Genomic DNA, 21,950 nt, shown 5'->3' with positions numbered 1-21,950 from the left:
ACATGTTTTTTCTGTCAGTAGCAACTCAATATACATACAGGTACTTAGCACGCTATACATTTAGCATCAGGCGGCTGTGCTGCAGGGGATTAGCCAAGTACTGCTTGCTTAAATCAAATAGTGAAGCTACTGCCAACAGCTGTTAATAAGTTAATTTACGAGCAAAGGACCCATTTCAAGTGAAAATAAACAAATCACATTTTACTCCAAAGGATTGTTCATCTCGCCAGTACAAACTTGCTGCCCCCCCACTCCCTGCTTACTTGGAGGGGGAAGTGCAGACTGTAAAGGCAGTACATTACCTCAATATTATTTGACTGACTTAAGGGCCCACTATGTAATCCAAGACGTTACTACAGCCAATAGCTCGTTTTATTACTGACAATAGTCGGTTAGGGATTTGAGGGGTTAAAAAAAAAAAGCCTGTCCATTACAGACAATTTATTAGACCATATCTGGTTTCCAGTGGTGAGGAGTAATTTGTTCGGGAAGTCTGATTTAATACTGAGAAGTAACTATTATTGAAGCCTTTACCTGCAACTGATGCATTTCAGCTTGGCAGAAGGTTTCCAGGTAAATGTCTAGCTTTCATAAGCCCCAAGGGCTGGGTACATAGGTTCAGCATTGCGGTGCACCTCACCTGCGTTGCTGACAAGGTCAGTAGAAGTAAACAGGTTTTGAAAATCCCCTTCTCAGAATCCCCAAACTAGTACCAATTCTGATGACTAGATGCCCAGGACTTCGAAAACGCCATTTCAGAAACATTTTACCCTTGTCGGCATTAAGCAATGATTTAGAATGACATCTGGGTCTACCCCAGCCAAAATAGATGGCTTGCTCGCACTCGCTGTAGTCAACCCAAGGTTGCCAGGGCTCACATGCAGGCTGGGCATGGCCTGGGACTGATGGCTGAACTGCTTCGGATTTCTCAGTACATTTTTTTCAGATGGATTGTCCTTCTCAAATGGTACAGAGGAGCTAGAAAACAATGAAATCCAGCTGTCCAGTGGAATTACCAGAGATTGTGATGAATTTAAAGATTTCCCTCCAACAGTTTTCGGGGTGTGTATCAACAGGTCACATTTGTATACTAGTCAAAGTAGCTGCTGCAAACTACAAGCAACTAGGTTGTAGATTCTATAGAGCAAGATACGCCTGCTGCAGACAACTTTATTTAACCATAGAGCATCGGCTCTCATGGGCCCAAAGTGTCCAAATAAAAAGAAAAGTGGAAGGTCCTCAGACAGATGGAATGGAGATTGGGGGTGTCCAATCTACACACTCAGCTCTTGCATCCACATTTAGAAATGTAGGTTGTAGATCTACATATGCTAAAGGAAAAACAGAACCAACCTTTTAGACTTGCATACATGCTAAATGCAGTCTACACTGAACCACCTCAAATTGTTTGCTATTCGGAAATCCGTCTCCTGGCTTCTAGACTTTGCCAAATAGTAAAACCACAGAGCAAATCCTCCTCCTCAATACTTTTATTCCTTTTTCTACCAAACATAAGTTTTCAGAAACAGTAAGGGATCAAACTGGACAGGAACAAAAAACATGCTGGCCGTTTCCTTGGTTGGAATACCCAGGATTGCTTGCAATTTAAAACAATCACAATTCGGGCCTCCATACTTTATCAAATTGCATCTTGGCTACATTACCTCCCAGAGTATAATTATGTGGTCAATAAATTGCTTGGAAATCAGCTTAATGTCACAGCCACATTTTAACCATATGAGAGAAGATTAAGAATCGTAAAACTAATCTTAAACTGAAAAAAAAAAACTTAAACTAGTTCTGCATTTCCAACACCAAACAGTAACTTATTCTTCACTGCACCCCAATTCAAGGAGTGCTCCTTACCTTAGTCAGGGATCCACCTAGATTTTCCTCTGTGTCCTTTACAACTCCATTGGCACTGAAAACAAAAAAACTTGATCACATCCCATGTTCAACTTGCAACCATGAAGGTCCCAAGTCCATGGAGCGGGCCATGCTGAAGCATTGAATTGCAACCAAGCCAGATTGTTAACATCTCAAAAGTTCAAACCGTGCTACTGAACATATACACTGTTGCTTGCTCAACTGCCCCTTCCAATCGCTTGCCATTATCTCAAAAGCATGGAGGAACACATACGGTTACTAATAGATTTGATATTGAGAACATAATGACAGTTCAACTTTTAACTTACTCCAACAAATCTTTTAGTGATGTCCATTCCCTTAAAGGAAATTAAAGTACATTCCAGTGCTTCTCGGCACTAGATTGTGGTCACTTTTTTATTGCTGATGGCATTTATTGGATTAAATGCACATGGAAGAATGACCCTTGTGCCACAAGTTATATCTAGTCCACTCATCTACTGAGGCTGAGACCAGAGAAACTACTTTGTACCAGGCTAACAGTAACTACCCTTTTGTTCACATCAGCAATAGCCCACTGGGGAGGTGAACTTTTAAATTAATGCATCAGTAAATCCATCCGTTTAACAGCATTGCGAAATCATGACCCCCCAGTCTCCTTTTACATGGCTATTCCTAGACCTGCTTTCTTGAAAGTGGTTTAGTCTTTACAATATGGTCCAGTCAGCCCTTCGATGTTACCCCATGCATTTCCTGGCTCAAGGTTTCCCTAATCAAGCTCTGGACCCAGAGGACTCCTAGCTTTCAAAAGCTATAGGTACATTTCTGTTGCTCATAATTACCTTGGGACAGGCCCTGTGTTTCTCTAAAGGGGTCAAATGTACATTTTCCAGTCAAAACATTGCACTTAATCTTAGAACAGGATACTGCCCATTCAGTCTGAGCCCTACAAGCGTCGCTTGGTTGCTAAAGGGACCAATTACATTGTGCAAAGCCATATTCTCACATTACCTGCCAATATCATCTCCTATGGCCTTCCTTTTGCCACATGGATGAAAGTGCTGCTGTTGATAGGCTTTGGGTGTGAAAGGGTTAATGTTCACTACTGTGATAGAAGCAGAATCATTTGGTGTGCCGCCACCAGGTCCACCAGTGGGGAAGTGCAGGAGTCTTTTGCTTCGAATGCCAAGTCTGGAACCTGGCGTAGGGAAGGAAGCTTTGCACAGCAGACTCTGCAAGCAGAATGGGAAAGAAGAAAGCTAGTAAGGCACATGGTACTTATTGCACAGCAATCACACTAGCTAAACTCATCTGAAGAACCATTACAAATGGACAATGATTTTTAATTCGAACTTTAGTAGGACTGCTTGAGCTAAACCATAAGTGTAACCAACAGTCTCAAGGTGTACGAATGCAAGGTTCTAAAAAGGGGACCACATTTTCAGAGAATAAACTCCCTCTGCTGGTTCGAAAATGAACCTTAGAGAGAAGTTTACTAATCAGTAGCCAGTTCAAGCTATGCAGGAAAGTAGTAATGTGTTCACATGATGCTGCCAAAATACCGCTGAAGCATTCTGCAAGCACAACACTATTGATTAGATAAGCCTGGATTCCCAGTGTAGGGCAAACCACCAGACAGGCAGAATACAAATCCTCCAAGGAGAAAGACTAGGCGCATTTCTTGCAAGGATAAAGTTTTATTTAAGTACGTGTGTCATTAGGGGCATCCAAACCAGACTGACATGGAGCGCACTGGTCAGTTTGGAGAACAGGTTATGAGGGCCATTGCCATCACCTAGGACGCATACAATATTAAAAAGGTACTCATTCCCCACACACATTGGCCATCTCCTACGTACATACCACCCACCCTGTATGGGATGCCAGATTGGTTATGGCTTCTTTGTGCCAATCCCCTCCCACGTGGTTTTTGGCCTGGTCCCCTTTGGTTTTACAGCCAGGACTGGTGTCCGCTTGTGAATGTTTTTCACCCTATGAACATCTCACGGGATGTGCACCTGGTAATTAGAGATGAGCTCTGTGGATACTCTAGGTCTACCTGGCCCTCTGAAGTGCGGCGCTTCTTCGTATTTCAGACACAGGCGACCCCAACATGCCTCTCCGGCACTTAACTAGATTTGTTGGATTCACCCCATACACCTCGTAGTCCAAATCACAGGACAACCTGCTCGGTGCTCACCTTGGCAGCTGCCCCTCCCCAGAGCTCCACCTGGGTTCCTTCAGGACCACACTAATCACTCAAATATTGAAGGATTTAGGAGTTCTATTGGTGGGCATCTGGCAGTTCAAGTGGAGTGACCATTATCTTGGTGGGCACTAGTGCCCTGAATCTGAGTTGGGCTATTTTGGCAGCTCAGAACCTCTGCTCTAGCTCCAAGAGTGTCCTTCAAAGACTGGCACAGCACTGTGGTAGGCTGCTTAACATTTCCTTCTGATCACACAGGCCTGCAACATGAGAATGGAGGATTTATGGGACAATGGAGTATCTATCCAGCCGAAGGCCTACCTACGTCTGGGCTGGGAACAGGGATGGGAAAATGTATTTGTACTAGATGCCATAATGCACTTTTACCGTTACCGTGGCCTGGACCTTTTAGGCCACAAATTCAGCATAACATGTTCAGTGTTTTGTGCCGTGGGGCTAGGGCAGATTACCTAGTTCATTTGGTTTACTTGCCATTATATTCTTCAACCCCACAAGTTCACCCCCTCCCGTGGCCCCTCTGGACGCTCACCCCACTACAACCATACCCCACATAATACCCTTATATCGTCTGGCCTACCTCCTCCCCTACAGCCAGGCATCTTCGGTTGATTCCTTAATATATTTTCCTCCCTTTGGGGGGGTGGGAGGGGGCAGGGAGCCTGGACATGCATCCCAACATTCCCCCTTTTAGTTAATCCTACATCAACTAACCTTGTTGCTTCGTGCGCTCTCCTGTTCCTTCCTCAGGTACCCAAACCCTGCATACTTCATGCAAACCTCACCTGCTTGAGCAAACTGCTCCGGGTACATGCAAGGCAAATACACTCAATAACCTTCTCTGTATAGTTTTGTGGGTCTGGTGGGGTGTGGTTATGGTACCAGGGTGAGGATGGAGGGAATCTATGGCTCACAATTCTCACCATGCGAGGTTTGGGTGATCTGTTTGAGCAGGTCTGCCTTTTGTACCACAAGGTGCACTACTTGCCCCAATCAAAATCATTGCACCATTCGGGAGTCAGCACAGAAGGATCTGGCATGTGCTGAACACAGGGGCACCATGATGGGGACCTGCATCTTCATCAGTGATTAGAGCAATGGTGATGCCCACAATCAACGCCTCCTTCACTCTGCATGCCAGTCTACAACCTGTATAGCGCCTGTATGTGACTTTTTGGGGGTGTATGTGCAACAGGACAGTCCACTTTCTTAGCACTCACACCCCCTCCACGGCTGTTAATAGATCTAATGCGCATCTATTGGAGAGTCATTAACCGACGGCATGCATTTCAATCTTGAGGCATTCAGTTCTTGCTCCGAGTCATTTGGCACCTGGATAATTTCCCACCTCAGTTTGCAGCCAATTAGCATTGGCAGCGGCCTGAACCTCTGGAAGCAGAAGGGATGCAAAGAAAACCCCAGTCTTGTTATACAACCAATCTATCTGGAATTTAAATCCAGCAACTAGAGTCTTCAGACAGATAATTGGATCGCCTCTTCTGTCTGGACTGCCGCTTCTTCTTGCTTGGGGTGGATCGACGGGGTTGCAACAGAAGATGGTGCTATTGTGAGGTGTTCTTCAGGAATTACGAGAATGGCAGAATGTAGTGTTACCAATGAGCATGTGCCCCTCCATGATGGTGGGAGGTGCAAATATGCCTGCTGACCACACCCCCCAATACATATACACGAGTGCTGCTTTACCTTTGCTCAGGTCCAAGTCTTGCTACATTTATGGTTGGTTCCCACTGGAACAGTTCCAACCCCTTGAAAGCACAACTGATAGTCTCTTCACTGGCGTAGTCACTTTCACTGGCGTTTTAGTCTCAATCTATGTCAGTTTCGGAACACATGCAGCCCATATAGCGAGACACGCTGCCAACATCCCACATCACTGTAAATCCCTACAAGTCCCCCTGCCGTGCAGCTTCAACCCAGTTGAGGATTGCTTCCAAACAGGGTAAGCTCACTACCTTGAAAGGCCTCACCATACCAGAGGTCGCTATTTTTCTCTTTTTAAACTTAAATAAATGCCCTCTTGTTGAAGGGAGCATGAGGTGGTACCATTTCCGATTTGCACTTCTGTGAACACACTCCACACTTAAAACATGGGCCTGGAGTCCATAACAGTGCGGCAATACACAATGTAGGTTTGATACCAGTCTGCCTTTGTCCCCTTTCTTTTCCTCAGGGGTCTCGGTCCTGAGGAAAGCAGACATATCTACAAAAGACACCTGAAACGTACAGCCAGTTTTTGATTGACTCACAATGAGGGGCTGCGCTACTGTCATACATACTAGCGCTTTACGTAGACCCCTAAACTGTTTGAATTCATTTGGCAACACTAGAAGCGAGTTGTCTAGTTCAAGGCAAAAATACAAATTTTTGTATTCTCTGCTTTATAAACTGCTCAAATTACTACATATGTTTCTCTTCGTCTTTTGATTAAACTACAATAGTCATTCAAGGTTGTGCCTGTAGTAAACATTCTTTGTTTTTTGCACGAGTATTTAAGATCTAAAAACATGTGCATACATTTGTCATTGAATATAAATTGAATACATTTATTTGAAGTGACAAAATGGAGAAAGACGACTTTTCTTGCTTAAATATATGCAGAAGAGCTAAATGTACTCCCTAAAAATTCAGGCGATACAGTTCAGAAACTAGTGATTGATCTCGCTAGAACAATCTTTTTCCTCCATGCCAGGACAGTTTGTTGTGTTGTACCTTACGTTTCCCTGGTCCTGGACAGAGCAGGGGCTCCTGGACAGAGCAGAATGGGCGGGGCTTGCATTGAGAGTCTTGTTCTTGGCACATTTGCTTCGTCTATCAATAGCCATACTCGGGCCCCTGGAACAAGCTGCAAACCAGACCGCGCTAGATGGACTAAGCACTGGGCTTCTAACAATATTTCTTAGGGCACTAACATTTTGGGTGCTCCCGATGTGCACAGGCATGTGGGAGAAATCGAGGAGCAGACATAGCAGCTCCCATTTGCCCTCTGTATCCCACAGAGCGCATGTGGTGCATATCCGCCATTACATCTTATCCAAGTTCTGTATTCATCATATCCTTTTCCTTCATCCACCTCCCCTTTACGTGTCCTTAGTCTTAGTCACTTGTGTCTCCTGTGCATCAAGTGAATTTGCATAATCACCAGCTCAAATGGTACCTTCCCCAAATAGGTTCTCCCATATTTACACACGCCCTCATCACACACACACCTTTATATGCCTCAACCATTTAACATGGCTACTCGTATACATAACTCCTAGAAATAAACCCAAACATACATAATACACCATTCATTCAGCAACAATAATGAAAAAGCTAAAATATCTGTGCCTTTTGGAAAGTGTTGTGAAATGTAAGCAGTTCAGTTAAATGACATTGAAACAGTTACAGGTTAGCGGCTAGCTCTGTGGTTCACTGGGGGAAAAAAGTCTGCTTGCAGGTCAATGCACGACGAGGGGTCATTGTGGTAGTTTAAATGGAAGTCCTAACTATTGGACACAAGATAGGGAGCTGTACTGGCCCTCTGATGACACCCAAAACCTTACCAGGGATGGAAAAGGGAGGGGTCGTGGTGGGTTGTCTGACCACGGACAGCAATGGGTATAGTGCCTGTCCCGGAGGGGGAAAGGAAGGAACTAATTTCAGCTCTGTACACGCGGTAGTCTTTGTACCGCTTGTGGTGTTGTCACCAACAGCCTAAAGGATAATGTGAGGGCAACCAACAGTATAGTCCATGAGTACGGGAGGGGGATTAGATCTCGTAGTCATAAACCAAGCAATTTTCGTTAACATGTGCAGATTGGAGACATCAGGATTTTTCTCTTTGATTTATTCACCCTGGTGGCTCAAAACTCTTTGCATATGGGTGGTTGCCCAAAATGTAAAATCAGATCTATGAAGTTTTTTTCCCTTTAAAATGCACAGTCCCACTGGATATGGGGTGTGCTGAAAGCCCATGCTTTCTGGGTTGGAGTTCGATTTTGAGCAGTACCCCCTGTTGGTTTGGGGGGGGGGGGGGGGGGGACTGGTTTCGATGGTTTTTCAGTGATTATGGACCATCTTCTTCAGGACACATTCAAGCAAACAGTGGACCCAATTCAACAGTTTCGAGAGCTTGGCCTTTAAGAGACAGTTCATTTGTCCAACCACGCCGTTTGCTTGGGGTGGTAACAATTTATGTGCAATGCCCAACAGAGCTGTGATCTCCTTAAACAGCTTGTTAAACAAATGGGTGCCACTGTCCGATTAGAGTACTTCATACACCATGAGGGAAAACGCTCACTAGAAATGTGGCCACAGACAAGGACCAGCCTCAAACCAATGGGAGAAGGGGCACACCACCACAATCAAATAGACGAGGTTTCACTGTTCTCCCATGTTAGTGTAATCACAGTGGAGCTCCCTGAACAGCCAAGTAGTGTTTTCCCAGTGTTGCAAGTTCGACAATACAATTAGAAATACATTTATTAATTCCTGGACATTTAGAACGTAACAGTTCTCTTGTATGTCCGCAGCAATATGCTGTTGCGACACAGGAGGGAAGTGCAATTGCTCAAAAGCAATTCCTGGGGCATTAGCACCTTACCTGTACTGCCCTGCCTACATAGCAAATCTGTTGGGGACTGCACGCCCTCGCTTCTGCTAAATTATTTGGGTAATTGGTAAAGTCGTACAAGGGACTGACAATTGTACTCGCATATTTGCAGTCTTAGGATATTCAGACAAAGTACTTTAAGGTAGCCTGCTTATTTAGCCACTTCATCTGCTGCAGCATTTGAGGGAAATTGTGTCTTATTCGTATGCATTTTGCATTTAACCACTGCCATGACAGGGCATTAATCAACCTGTCTAGCAGGGCAGCATGTTGTACGGGGGAGCCATGCGCTCTTATAAAACCACTCCTTTTCCACCTGGACAACCCTAAATGAGCTGTGGTCATCACGTACGCAGTCTGAATAGATTGTTACTTGGCACCCCTGCAACACCTAGAGGGGCTCAATTACAGCAATAAGGTCCGCTGCTTGCGCTAAATAATGCATAGGTAACCTCTTCTGCACTAATTCGTATTCTGTCTGCTAGACAGACCACTGCAGCCCCTGTGTGTCTCTTCCCACTCTCTGGTCAATAGCCGCTGACCAGTCAATGAAAAATAACCCTGCCCCGACCCACACTAGTCAAGGGCATAATCTTGTGCTTTTGGGCCGTCTGGTCTCTCATAGGTAGCACCATCATGGACCTAGTCATGGTCAGTAATGGTCTGAAAAAAGTGGCTGGATACGTGGGTTTACATTGTACCATGTGGATGTTAGGAATGGACAGCATGACCTCATAAGCAAACGCTCTCTAGCTAGTCATGGTGGGTTTAGATTGCCCCAAAAAATGATTGCATGCTCTACGTACAGTGTCACTGAACACCCCATTGTAACAGATGCTAGCAAGCACTGCTGTAGCGAGAACTTGCTCACACAGGAATTGGTCCGGCATAACCGAGTCAAGCATACCACTATAGTATGCCATGGGCTTACGGCCCATCATGCTCTGTCAGCACAGCAGTCATCTGTCCGTTTGAATGTCTGAAAAGTTAGAAATCTTGTGTGTAATCGGGTGTAGCTAAAACAGGGACTGTGGCAATGACATTTTTCAACTCTTGGAAACTGATCAACATGTCTTCCATCCATGTGATTGGTCCCTTTGCTTTCTGGGTGTACTTAAGGGCCTGTAGCAGGGGTTGTGTAAGTCATGTAGTGAAATATCCATACCCTGTAGTAATTACACAACCTCATGAAGATTTGGTTGGGGTGTACTGCAGAGAGCTGTGGCACATTAGTTTCTTGCCATAGACTGAAATAAGTGGACCTAGGTAGAACACTCTTGCAACTTTGCTCCGTCCACCTTGTACCCTTTGTCAGCAAGCAGTTGCTATAGTAATAGTTTTGTCCCTGCACTGTTCGTTGGCACTACACTACCAAACCGCCCACATACTGAATGATGCTTGGCACATGTAGCTTACCCAGGTCTGTGTGCACAACCCGGTTAAAGATACTGGGGGACTCGCAATATCCCTGGGGAAACCTTGTGTGCTGGAATCACCTACCACCATGTGTAAATGCTGTGATGGGGGTCTGGGTGCAAGGGGACTGAGGAATGCATTTTTTAAGTCAATGACAGTGGAATGGGTCTGCTGTAAGTATATTGCATAGTTGTCGCAGAGTTGGGCACTACATCAGAGGGCGTAAATCCCGAATCATCCTCCAACTACATCCCGATTCCTTAATGGAGTATATAAGCGATTTACACAGGGAGTTCGAGGGGACAATAATTCCTTGGTGAAGTACAGTGGTGGCGTCATTTATTCCCCTCTGCCTCTCAATTGATATTTTAAGACTGCTCCGGGTTGAACGTTAATAGGATTTGGAGCAACGCGCCGTAAAAAGCCCTAGGTGATGGGGTTGGTCATCCACAAGATGTCAGGGACGTGCACCAAATCTCCTTGGGCAAATGATGGAACTCTTTCTGCCACAAACATTGGACATAGAACCTGGCGGCACCATCATAACCTCGCAGGGAACACAGACACTTTCTCCATGCTCATCTCCAAACAAGTTAAAAACCAATGATTTCAATGGTTGAGTGGGTACTATGCACATCACTGTGTGGCACTGCCCCCATTAAAACAGTCCTGGTTTTTGACACCACCACCCCTTCTATATCCAGAAGGAGAATCATTCCAGCTTCGTGATCTTTTGGCTGAGCAGGCCTGAATAAAAAGTCTTAGGGTATTCGCCAGCACCAATTACCCACTTGGGGGAATTGCCTGTAGCAGTACTGTAATACCATAAACAAATCTGGGTGAATTGGAATTACCCAGGCTGCTGTCTCACTCTCCAGTGTATGAATAATTACTTGTATATGGCACATCTCTTGGGTTAAGCACACCTCTCCTCTCAGTAAACCAGATAGTCATGTTCAGTTTACTGAGCACATTGTGTTTTAGCAGACTGACCGACGTTGCCGAAAACTGGGCATGCACTATCTTGATGGCTAAAGCTTCTGTGACAGGAACTGATTTCACTGCCCCAGAGAATCCCTGCGTGTCTATAACCTCACCCAACATAAGGTGCCCCTTCTTGATACACAATTTATTTGCCCCTGTATCCATCATAAAAATAAAGGGTGCATCGCCTATCTCCACACTCGCCAAGTGTTCCTCTTCTGGGTCGGCAGTGACTTACAGGACTGTGCACGTTAGGGCTCTGTGGGCTGTCCTAATCTGGATCGGCGTTTGTTCCCAGGAAGGTAAAAGGTTTCCCTTACAACACACTAGCCTTTTGGTAGTGTGTAACGGTACCATTGGGAACTGTATTACTGTTGAGTGGTCAATGCCTGTTGCTGGCCCAGATGCACTGCATAAGGAGCTGGACTGTTGCAGCTTCGGAAAGGAGGGGCGGGGCTGCAGATGGTAAGAACAATGCACTGTACAGAATGGCTGGGGCGGACATAGTACTGTTGGTATGAGACTGGTCGCCCTTGGGTATATGGGCCATCAGATTGTAGGCAGCTGCAGGCTGCATTCCCAAAGTTTCCCCATCCTCCTGCATGTCCATCACTGTCCAGTATTGCTCCCCTGCGCACCATTCCTCCTCTTGCCCACGTCCAACCTCCAGGCCCTGCAAACCCCCCACACCACCTCTCCAATGGAGATACCCTCCTTGGAGCCATCCCCGATGCTGTGGCTGAAACCCATGGTTCCACTCCTATTCTGCCACTCACGTCGGCTTGTACCACACTGCTCAGTCTGTGCGTCTTGCAAGGCTGCCACTCCCGCACCTTCTTACTATATCTTCATATGTCGCCTGCAACGAATAAACCCTCAAGTCCCCTACAGCCAGTCTGTTTTTCAAAGGCGTATATCCATTTCCCTGCATCTGAAGTAAGATACTAGTCCTTTAATGAGGTTTTCCTTATCCATGTGTGGCCATGGAACATACTGAGCCCCCACTGGTCATTTAGGTAATAAGGGGAACTGCTTCCCAGTGACCTTTACCTTCTCTGTCCATTTACCCTTAGCCACCAACATGCATATGTACAAGTCTCAACCAGGGCCACCATAACATTTGAACCTGCTGTGATATCCCGGGTGGAGGATCCTCTCCTACCTCATCCACTGTGTCCCCATACCTCCTCCTTTGGATCATCACATTTCTTCCTACTGCACTGTTCTATAATCCAAACTTCCTGCACATTCTTCCTCCCACTGCCCCTGCCTACCCCCTCCGTCCCCATCTTCTTTATGTGCACATCCCTGCTTGCAGTACTGTCAATCCTAAATAAATGCCCTGCCCTCCATTCGTCCAACCGCTAGGTGCCTTCTGTCGCTCCGTTCTATTCATCCTCAACAGTGGCAACTCTTCAGCACCGTTCCTTTTGTGGTTTTATCTTTGCCTCCCCGATCTTGCCCCTGCCTGCCGATGCCATTGAATTTGGGAGGTTCTGATACTGGGCCAGTGACAATGGAAGGTGGGGGGTGGGACACCGGGTTCGTATACCCTGAGACTGCGTGGGTGGGGAAACTTCCTACTGGGGTCTGGTGTACCTGGTGCCGTGGCACCATTAACTCTGGTGTGGGCAGGGCTGGGGGTTCTTGGGTGGACTGCATGGTCTGAACACAATGGTGGTTCCAGTAAATGCCTGTGCATCCTCTACCATCTTCCATAACTCCAGTAATTTCCTATTTAACCACTTCCCCTTGTACTTTGGGGCCATAATTTCCCCTGCTCTGGCCATGGTATGAACACTGAACCCCTCCCCCCCCCCATCTCAGTTGCCCAATGTGATATTGTATTTGTCATTTATATCGTTCCCGTATATTTGTTTGAATGCGATTTTACCCAAGGAGAAGACCACATTTATTTCAATGGAAATGGTAGGTAAAATGGTATATGTATAGTGCATAATGTGTGGGGTAGGGAGGGGGTGCTGTGGGGTGTCTCCTCCCGCATTATTAAAAAAAGTTAATTAAAATTCGATCACTACCCTATTAGGTAAAATATTTTTGAATAAGACAGACATCCCTTTTACATAGCACCCTTTCCCCATTTGTATGGCCTCCATGCGCTTTGAAAGCCCTTGGGGACCGAAGTCCATGCGTGGGATTGATTGATATTTTATTTCTATTGCGCTCGTACACAAGTGTTTCAGAGCGCGATTGTAGGAGTTCAAATTGGTTTTAGATGCGTGTCTTTATATTGCCAGGTTAGGATTTAAGTGGGTGACTAGGCCGCAGTAAGCAGCCTGGAGGTCAGGCATATGCGGTCAGTGGTTTAGAATACTAGTGCCAGAGATCCTGTGTACACAGCTAGACCATTTTTCGTAGGTTGTATTGTATACTAATGGCAGATGTGTTGAGATAAGTCAGGGGTTTCAGTCTAACCGGATATGCGAGCTACTAGACCAGAATTTCATAGCCATAGCCGCCTTCTATAGTGCATGGCTGGGTGGATTTGCCTGCAGCATGTGTCCACAAACATGGTGCAAGGTTAACATACCTTAAACTTGGATGGAATTAATCTTCGTTGTCATTTTCCTAGGCCCAACATGATTGGCTGGTTGTGCAGTTGTGGTCTCCCAAGATTAAGAGCCTGAGCAGTGGGAAAGGGGCCTGGATGGGACGGGGAGTGACGTACGATCGTCTGGGGGTGGGGGTGGGGCTGCTGCTAACATCCATGGAGGTTAGAGTCGAAAAGTGTGTTGATAATGGGCCAGTGCGTCAACAGTATTACAGGGTGAGAAGGTTTCAAGAGAGGGGGGGGCAAGTTTTGAGGGCCTTTCTCTTTCTGAATGCCAAGTGATCATCAATGTTGCGGATGTGCAGGGGTAGAGAGTTCCAGATGATCGGCACTTGGACGGAGGAAGATACACCCAACTGGTGCAGTTGTGTGGGACAACTAGGAGAGATTCTGTGCCGGATCAGAGTATCCTTGAGGGATGTAGCAAGGGAGTTAGTCCAGTGTTGTGGATGACATGGCGAGTGATGCACATGGCTTTAAAGGCAGTGAGTTAACCAATAGGGAGGCAATGGAGGACTATGTGTGTAGGACCGATGTGTTCTCTGGGAGGGAGCTTAATGAGCAGGTTGGCTGCAGCGTTTCATTCTCTGCAGTTTGCCTAGTTGAAACGCTGGTGCGCCTAGATAAGGCAGTTGCATAGTCTAAGCAGGAGAGGATGATTGAGCTGATGGGAGAGGATGATTTAGATGGCAGAGAACCGGCAAGATATGCCAGAGGGTGCATAGGTGAAAGAACCAGTTTCTGGATACAGAATTGATGTGTTGGGAGAGGGATAAATCAGGGTCCAGTGTGCATCCAAGATTTTTCACTTTGGTGGTTGCCTGGGGAGGGCCTAGGGAGTGAGGTCAGGGAATTGGTTGGGGAGGAGTGCCGTTTTCCTCCAGACTAGGATTTGTATTGAGGATGAGGTGGCTGGTCGTCATCCAGTAGTCAGTATCCGAGAGGCAGGATGGCAGATCTGGACAGTTGGAGTCTGGGGATTTTAAGGATGATCTGGGTGTCTGCGTAGTTGTATCAGTAAGATTGTGGGAGCATGTGCAGGGAGTGGGTTCAGATAGATGAGGGGGATAGGGATGCTCCCTGTGACGCCCTTTTGGTAGTGATCATGATTTTGAGATGAAAGGGTGGTGGGCCATGATTTGTGAGCGACTAGATATGAAAGGTGAGGGCAGTGTCGTGGATTCCTAAAGAGTGTAGCCTGTCTAGGAGAAGAGTAGCCAAGTGTATCGAAGGCAGGCGAGGGGTCAAGGAGGACGAGTAGAGCACATCCTTCCGCTGTTTAGGTCATCCCAAACCGACACTATGGAGAACTGTGTTCCTCTGCACGATCTAAAGCCAAAATGGGCGGGGTCAAGGAGGTTGTTGGCTCCAATAAACTAGCTGAGTTGTTTGCATGCTGTGTGGTCAATGAAGCGGGTGTTGGAAATGGGATGGTAGTTCTGGGTGGAGGACTGGGTCGAGCAGAGGTTTGATGGAGGTTTTTAATGCTTCTGGGAAGGCTGCAGACATTAGGGAGTGGTTAAGGATTGAGCTAGAATGTTTGAGGGTGAGTGGGCAAGATTCTACAGGGCAACCCGTCCCCCCCCCCTTGAATAACTGTGCCCCATTAAACACCTATAGCAGCCAAAGTGTTGCCCCATGTGAGAGTGGAGAGTTTGCACAACCCAACCTACAGCCTGGCCTGGGACCCAACTATACTGGCGGCTGGACCCCCATAACAAGCCACACTAACCCACCATGACTAAAGGATCAGGCGGGGTGGGGGAGGGAGTCTGGTGCAAGGTCTACCCCCAGAAGTGAACTGGGGCAATCATGCCAGGCCCAGATGAATCCGGCCCTTCTGACGCCTGGACCCACACCCGATCGTACAAGCATGATGGAAGCAATGGCGAAAGATTTGCTGCCGTACACGAGAAGCTTGATAACAGTGAATGTAGTCTCAATGGGATCCCAACTGGCTCAGAAGGGGGCTCGGATCATGGAAGCGGAGGGTCAGTACAGCATCCACATATTCCCCAACTTCTCTATCCTGGTGCAACAGGAACGCCGACAATTTTTCCGGGTAAAGAAGATGCTTTGTGAGCATAACATCCGGTATGCTATGCTGTTCCTGGCACGACTAAAGCTCCAGTTCAGGTAAACTATTTTTTCATGGTCCAGAGTGACGCTGTGAAGTTTATTGAAGCACAGATTCCCTTAAACCATCCTATTGCTGAGCCTGCGTAAGAGAATATACCCCTTTAATAGTTCCTAACCCCCGTTTTATTAACATTGATGCCAGGTTTAATGCGAGTTGTTAGTATATATTATCCATCACCTGCCTTATTACTCTTTATAATGGATGTGATATCCCAAGTACAATGTTAAAGGCTGTGCGGCAACAGCGAGTCCCATTGCAGTAGCTTTGTGTGAACTGAGGGAAATATGCCCCCCTTGGGCCAAGTTTAAATGAGAGGGCAGTTGGGGTGAGTGGACGGTGAGTGGTCACACTGCAGGTTTGGGGGAGGGGACATGGCTGGGGTACTAAGATGTGTCCCGTAAAGCGTTTGAGCGCCTGTTGCGCAGTTCGGGGGAATTGGTGGGAGAAAACGAGATGGCAATTAAGAGATCTTGGTTTTACGCTGCATAGCAAACTGGACTGTTAGTGAACACATTACAATACATGGGTTATGGCACAACTGAAATTACAATGTTGAAATATCCGGGGCATGGGGAATTACACAAATGGTAATGTCCTATGTACAGAGAAAACAAATGTTCTAACTCCTGCAGGAAACCCATGCCAAAGAAGGTATGACGTAACCGACCCTGCATGGGGGAGGAATGGTTATTTCACCTACTCCTCACAGTCTAGAGGAGTCATGATACTCCTACACAAGTCCCTAAAATTTGTGGGGGAAAAAAAAAGTAAACCTTGACCCCGAGGGGCTGTACGTGCTGGTTTACTACATCTTGAAAGGAACCGATACTGTAAACACATTGTCCCAACATGGACTCAGCAGAGTTTTCCAACCTTATTGGGGGTGGGTCCCCCAGGTCTTATTACAAATGTGCACGGAACTGAAGTTTTTGAAGCACATGATTTGAGGACGTTTGTTACTTAGCCCACCCACAGGCAGCCAGGAGATATGAAGGAGAACATTGGCAAGACTGGTTCAGTCAGAAAGGGCTGTCCCAAGTAGACTGCATTCTGGATGAGCAGGGTAACAGACACTGGAGGTGGTTGGGATATGTCGTGACTTATCGAACCTTACACTGCACTCTTAGAAAACATCCTGTTATCCCAGGCCACGGAAAAACAAGAGCCCCATTGCACTTGAAGAAATTATGGCAGTCATTGCCAACTTACCTTGGGGTATGGGATGAGTCTCTTTGGGATCCGCTGCTGCCGGAGACACTTCAGGAAGCCGTGATCCCGATACTCCCGAAACCAGACAATCCCAGCAACAAACGCAGCTCTTATAGGCCTCTTTCCCTCATGAACTGCGACACCAAAATAAATGCCATGGTCCTGGTCAACCACCTCCTTCCTCTGATGCTACACCTTGTCCACCCAGATCAGGGTGGGTTCATCCCCGGAATTTCCACAATGCTAAATGTTAACTGTTCAATATCATGGCCAGGATATACCCTGGGGCTAAGGCTGTGGCAGTAACCATCGATGCTCAAAGCCTCCGATATGGTATTGTGGGAATTCTTGCTAGTGGCACTAGAAAAGATGGGGTGGGTCTGAACATGATACAGTATATCAAACTATTATATACACAACCACTGGCCAGAGTGCTGGTTAACTCTTGCACATCCAAACAGTTTCAACTGGGAAGAGGCACCCGACAGGGCTGCCCCCTTGCCCCTATCCTTTTTGCACTTGCTGTTGAGCCCAGGGCGGTTTTCATCAGAGCGCCATGGACGACAGTGTCCAGCTGGCTGGACCTCCTGAGATAATCTATATGCGGTTGTGAGATCCTCACATTAACCTGGACACCATTCTAAAGGACATTAAAACGAATTGGCGAGTTCTCCCGGTTTCACAATACATTTTTCCAAACCTGAGATATTCCCATTTACAGATACTACCCACAATAGCCGTGGCATCTTCCCTCTCCAATGGTAGCCTGACCACATCAAATATCTGGGGGTGGTGTCCAGAACACATCCTTACTTCATGACAACTAGGACACAATCAGATCTCACATGGAAAACCAACTTGATAGAATCTCTCCCGCTCTCAGGCGCTGCTAAACTGATTAAAATGACATTGGAACCCTACTTCGTCAAGATGCATGGACTCCCACAATTAAAGAAATGGGTGGAAATGAGAAAGGAGGGTTCTCTGCTCCACATATGGAATAATATTTGATACCTGTCCAAGCACAATTTGCCACATTGTTACACGGAGCAGCTCCATACCCCCCCCCCCCCAATGTCAAGTTAGAAACATTAGCCGTGGGACGCAGTGACCTCAAGACATTACTACTGAACTGACAATACAAAGAAAACTGCCCATTTGACCCGTCGCCTCCACGTTGTGTGGCAGTCAATATTCGCCCTTACTGGGGCCGATAGCCCATATTATTGTTGGCTCCCACTCTGGAAGTTCTGAGCCAAGACTAACATGGGTCAGAGCAGTTAGACGAGGTGGGAGGGACTAGGCTATAGAGCAATGGCATACCTATTCTGTGACAGGAAATTCATTACACCCGCTACACGGAAGCCAGAGCATGGGGGGGGGCTGGAGGGGAGTGGTACCAATCAACTCAACTAGATAATTGAAAACTATTGTGAACCACCCCCCCCCCCCCCCCCCGACCCCTGAGATGCTCGCACTGGCGTAAATAGCCAACTCCGGGGACTGCAGACATGTCCTACTCTACAAAATGATTTTGGACAAAATGCTTCCACTCAACTTCACGAGAGGGAGCTCGCTGGTCTGCAGAAATGGGTATAGATCTCATGGACGCCCAGTGGCTACACATGTGCACCCACACCAGGAAAGTATCCCTACATTTTAGGTTGAAGTTAATGCAATGTAAAATATTAAATACGCTGTGTTATACACCAGCCAGGCTTACCAAGATGTTCCAACATGTGGAACACTGCTGCCCCAGATGCCAACACACCAGCTGATCACCTACACGTTTTCTGGGAACGTAAATTTCATTTGAAAGGCCTGTAGTGACCCAGTAAACTGAGCCCGTTGCAAAGTCAGCACCTGGCAGCCTGGAAAACCTCAAAACTTACATTTGACGATGCATTTTTCCAACAAATTGTAAAGCTGCCATTGGCCATTATCTACATGGCAAATATGAACACATGTCCTGAGCAATATCAACCCATTCACAGATAAGATCATGCAATGGCGTCACCATATCGATATTCTTTTTGGGAAGGGGACAATGACTCCCTGAACAACTTCACTTGGACCAATGCCCAGACTCAAGAAATAAAGTTCACCATGAACAAGAGCAACTCAGACATCAACTTCCATGATTTAACAATTCAGCCCAAAAATGAAAAACTGAGCTGCACGCTATACAAAAGAACAATCGAAACACCCTCCTCCACTTCAGGAGCAACCACCCCAAGAACTTGAGGGACAATCAGCCCTACGGGCAATTCTTGAGGGTACGTCGGAATTGCAGACATCGAGCAATACAGGCAAAATGCAGCAGCTAGACTACAAGCAAGGGGCTACCCCAGAAAACTCAAAAACACAAGGAAGAGAGCCCTATATACACACCCAGCGACTCATTACTTCAACCCAGAGTGCGAGACACACAATAATATAATCACGTGCCATGACATTCGGACCAAATACGACAAAACTGAAAGGGCAAATCAAAACGTTCTGGCCACTTATTCAACTTAGCCTCACAGAAGAACATCTGAGAATGGCTCTGAAATGCACTCAGAACTTGGACGCTATGCTAGACTGAGCAAGAAGACCATTACAGAACTATGGAATATACAAGAAATTAGAGGGCACCACCCGTGCAGAACATGTACAGTGTGTAAATTGACAAGTCCTTCAAAGTAGGAGACAAGGAGTGGTAACTCATTTCATGAACTGTAAAACGAATGCGATTTACCTAATTGAATGCCCCTGTGGTTTACGCCATGTAGGTCAAACCCAGAGGCAAAACAACGAATCGGTGAACACAGATCCCATATCCGATGCAGAACACATACCGTTTCCACTAGTCTCACTATATGGAGCACCTCCATGGTCCAGACGAGGTGGTATGGTGGGTGATAGTGAACACTGCCAACACAGGAAAATGCTCTGAACCACAAGGAAGCGTGGTGGGTATTCAAGCGCAAAACTAACTGGAAGCCTGAATGAAGCACTACCCACAGGTCCCCATCACTGAATCATTCCACCATTACAGGCCCGACCGAGTACTAGTTGGCAGCCTCTACACAGCAACCTTTGCTTTAGGTCCATTAGCATGCTCTACACCAGCTTACCCTACTTCCCATGACCACATGGCTGGGCACCATGAAACACCCGACTACTCTAATACCACCATGCAGGTGCAACATACCGCCCCTGGATAGTCCTTAATATACCCATTTTTGGTTGGACAAATTGGCGCATCAATACAGACCATTATACCACACTGCATCAAGTCAGCTGGCAGTGTCCCCCTTCACACAAGGGCAGCCCAATAGAAACATGTGCCAGGCTTGCCAGACTCCTAAACACTTCATCTGGTAGCATTCACCTTTCCGTGTCCGGAGAAGGGGACCCGACTACTAGCTATGCCGGGTCCATTCCCAGGGTTAGTGGACCAGTCTCACAAATCTTCCCATACAGGGTCCCGATTAATTCTCATCACAGAATTGCCCATAATTTCCTGCCCCTCTTCCTGCAGCCACATTCCAGATGACACTATGTCCTTCCAATTTCTCTTCCTCCATTTAGAACCCAAGGGACTGCTAGGAGCAGGCCATATAACACGCTCTGCCATCCTACCCACCGGTGATGCTATTCAATCACCATGACAACCAGGCCACATGGCGTACGCGCAAGCACATAGTATAGACACTGAGCCTACACTCAAGGTATTGGTTCAACCCGCAACAAACGCCAAATCGCAGCCTCACAATGATAGTGGGCGCTATGAATCCCCAATGCATACGAATCAAGGGGGTAAATTGTTAACACGATTTAGCCAGCTGTCCACTTATGGTTTGGTTGCCATAGCAACAGCAAACAATTGTATGCATGCGCAGACCAGTTAGAGTCCTTGACTAATCCTGTGCCGCTGTGCACACGCAAGAATCGGCTTCTCGTGAAGGAGTCCCAACAGCCGTAACATGCAAGAATCAGCTTCTTGTGAAGGAGTCCCAACAGCCGTAGCAGTTGCCACCTCGCAGAGGAACCAACGCTGCCCGGCGCTTGACAGGACCAGATTAAAAGGTAGGAGCGACCTGTCCAGGATGGACGCAGGACACCTACTACTCCTACCCACACTTTGCCCGGAGCCCAAACAACGCTCCAGCACAGTGTGCAGACATACTTGCATCTAATGTCTTTCCCCTTCAGCCCTGCACGCTGTATACATACAGCATCCACAGCAATGCTGGAAACCACAAGCAAGTCCCTGGTACCTCAGCCTCCTAACTCCAATGGCCTGCCACTAGAGCCACAGTAGCCGATATTAAGAGTCCTTTGGCACAACACAAACCGCCATCGACTCAATTAGTAGCCTTAAAGATCTGCCTCCCCCTTCACATCTCTCCACTTACAGGATCATGGGCGAGACATTCAAGCCCCCCCCGACCCCCTGTGGAGATATCTATGAACATACCACCCTCCATCCCCAGCGGCATACATCCCAGGGTGACAAAGCAACGCAGACAAGGTCAGTGGAGCACTGCAAGCCCCACTGAGAATTACTTTCAATTCTGGTTTTATTATTTTTAGACTCCTGTCCCTAGTTGTTTCACAGACAGCAAACTTGTAATTTTATGTATTTGTGTGTTCCTCCTGTAGGGAGGCTTTTCCATGGCCCAGAAGGTAACACGTCCCAAAGCTGAAACATCACTGGACGCAACACTTTATAGCAGTCCATACAATACCACATGACTGATTCCATGACGTGGACCAAAGGTTAGGTCACCTTCATGTCCGACACTTGGCCTCTTGGAGATCAAAAGAGAGGACTCATTTAGCACACTGTTGCTAGAACCAAAAGGAAATGTTGCAGTAATTTTTCTATTCTGCCTGAGATGGAATATATTGTGTTTTTATGTTACCTACATTTGTATTA

General features: G+C 46.7%; 1 protein-coding gene across 2 annotated transcripts in view; it reads right to left on the bottom strand.

Annotated features, from left to right (window-relative positions):
* The window catches only part of WEE2 (WEE2 oocyte meiosis inhibiting kinase), a 195,135-nt gene that overhangs the window by 146,986 nt on the left and 26,199 nt on the right, over positions 1–21,950 (bottom strand). For both annotated transcript variants that reach the window (XM_069628749.1, XM_069628750.1), the window contains exons 3-4: positions 2,878–3,098; positions 1,867–1,921 (exon numbers count right to left, since the gene is read on the bottom strand). In XM_069628749.1, coding sequence (XP_069484850.1) covers positions 1,867–1,921; positions 2,878–3,098 — 276 coding nt within the window. The remainder of the gene's footprint in view (positions 1–1,866; positions 1,922–2,877; positions 3,099–21,950) is intronic.

The sequence above is a fragment of the Ambystoma mexicanum genome, chromosome 12 (genome assembly GCF_040938575.1).
Source record: "Ambystoma mexicanum isolate Mex_15411 chromosome 12, UKY_AmexF1_1, whole genome shotgun sequence".
Lineage (NCBI taxonomy): Eukaryota > Metazoa > Chordata > Amphibia > Caudata > Ambystomatidae > Ambystoma > Ambystoma mexicanum.
Note: the sequence above shows the minus strand (reverse complement) of the source record. Positions and strands in the feature narration are given on the sequence as shown.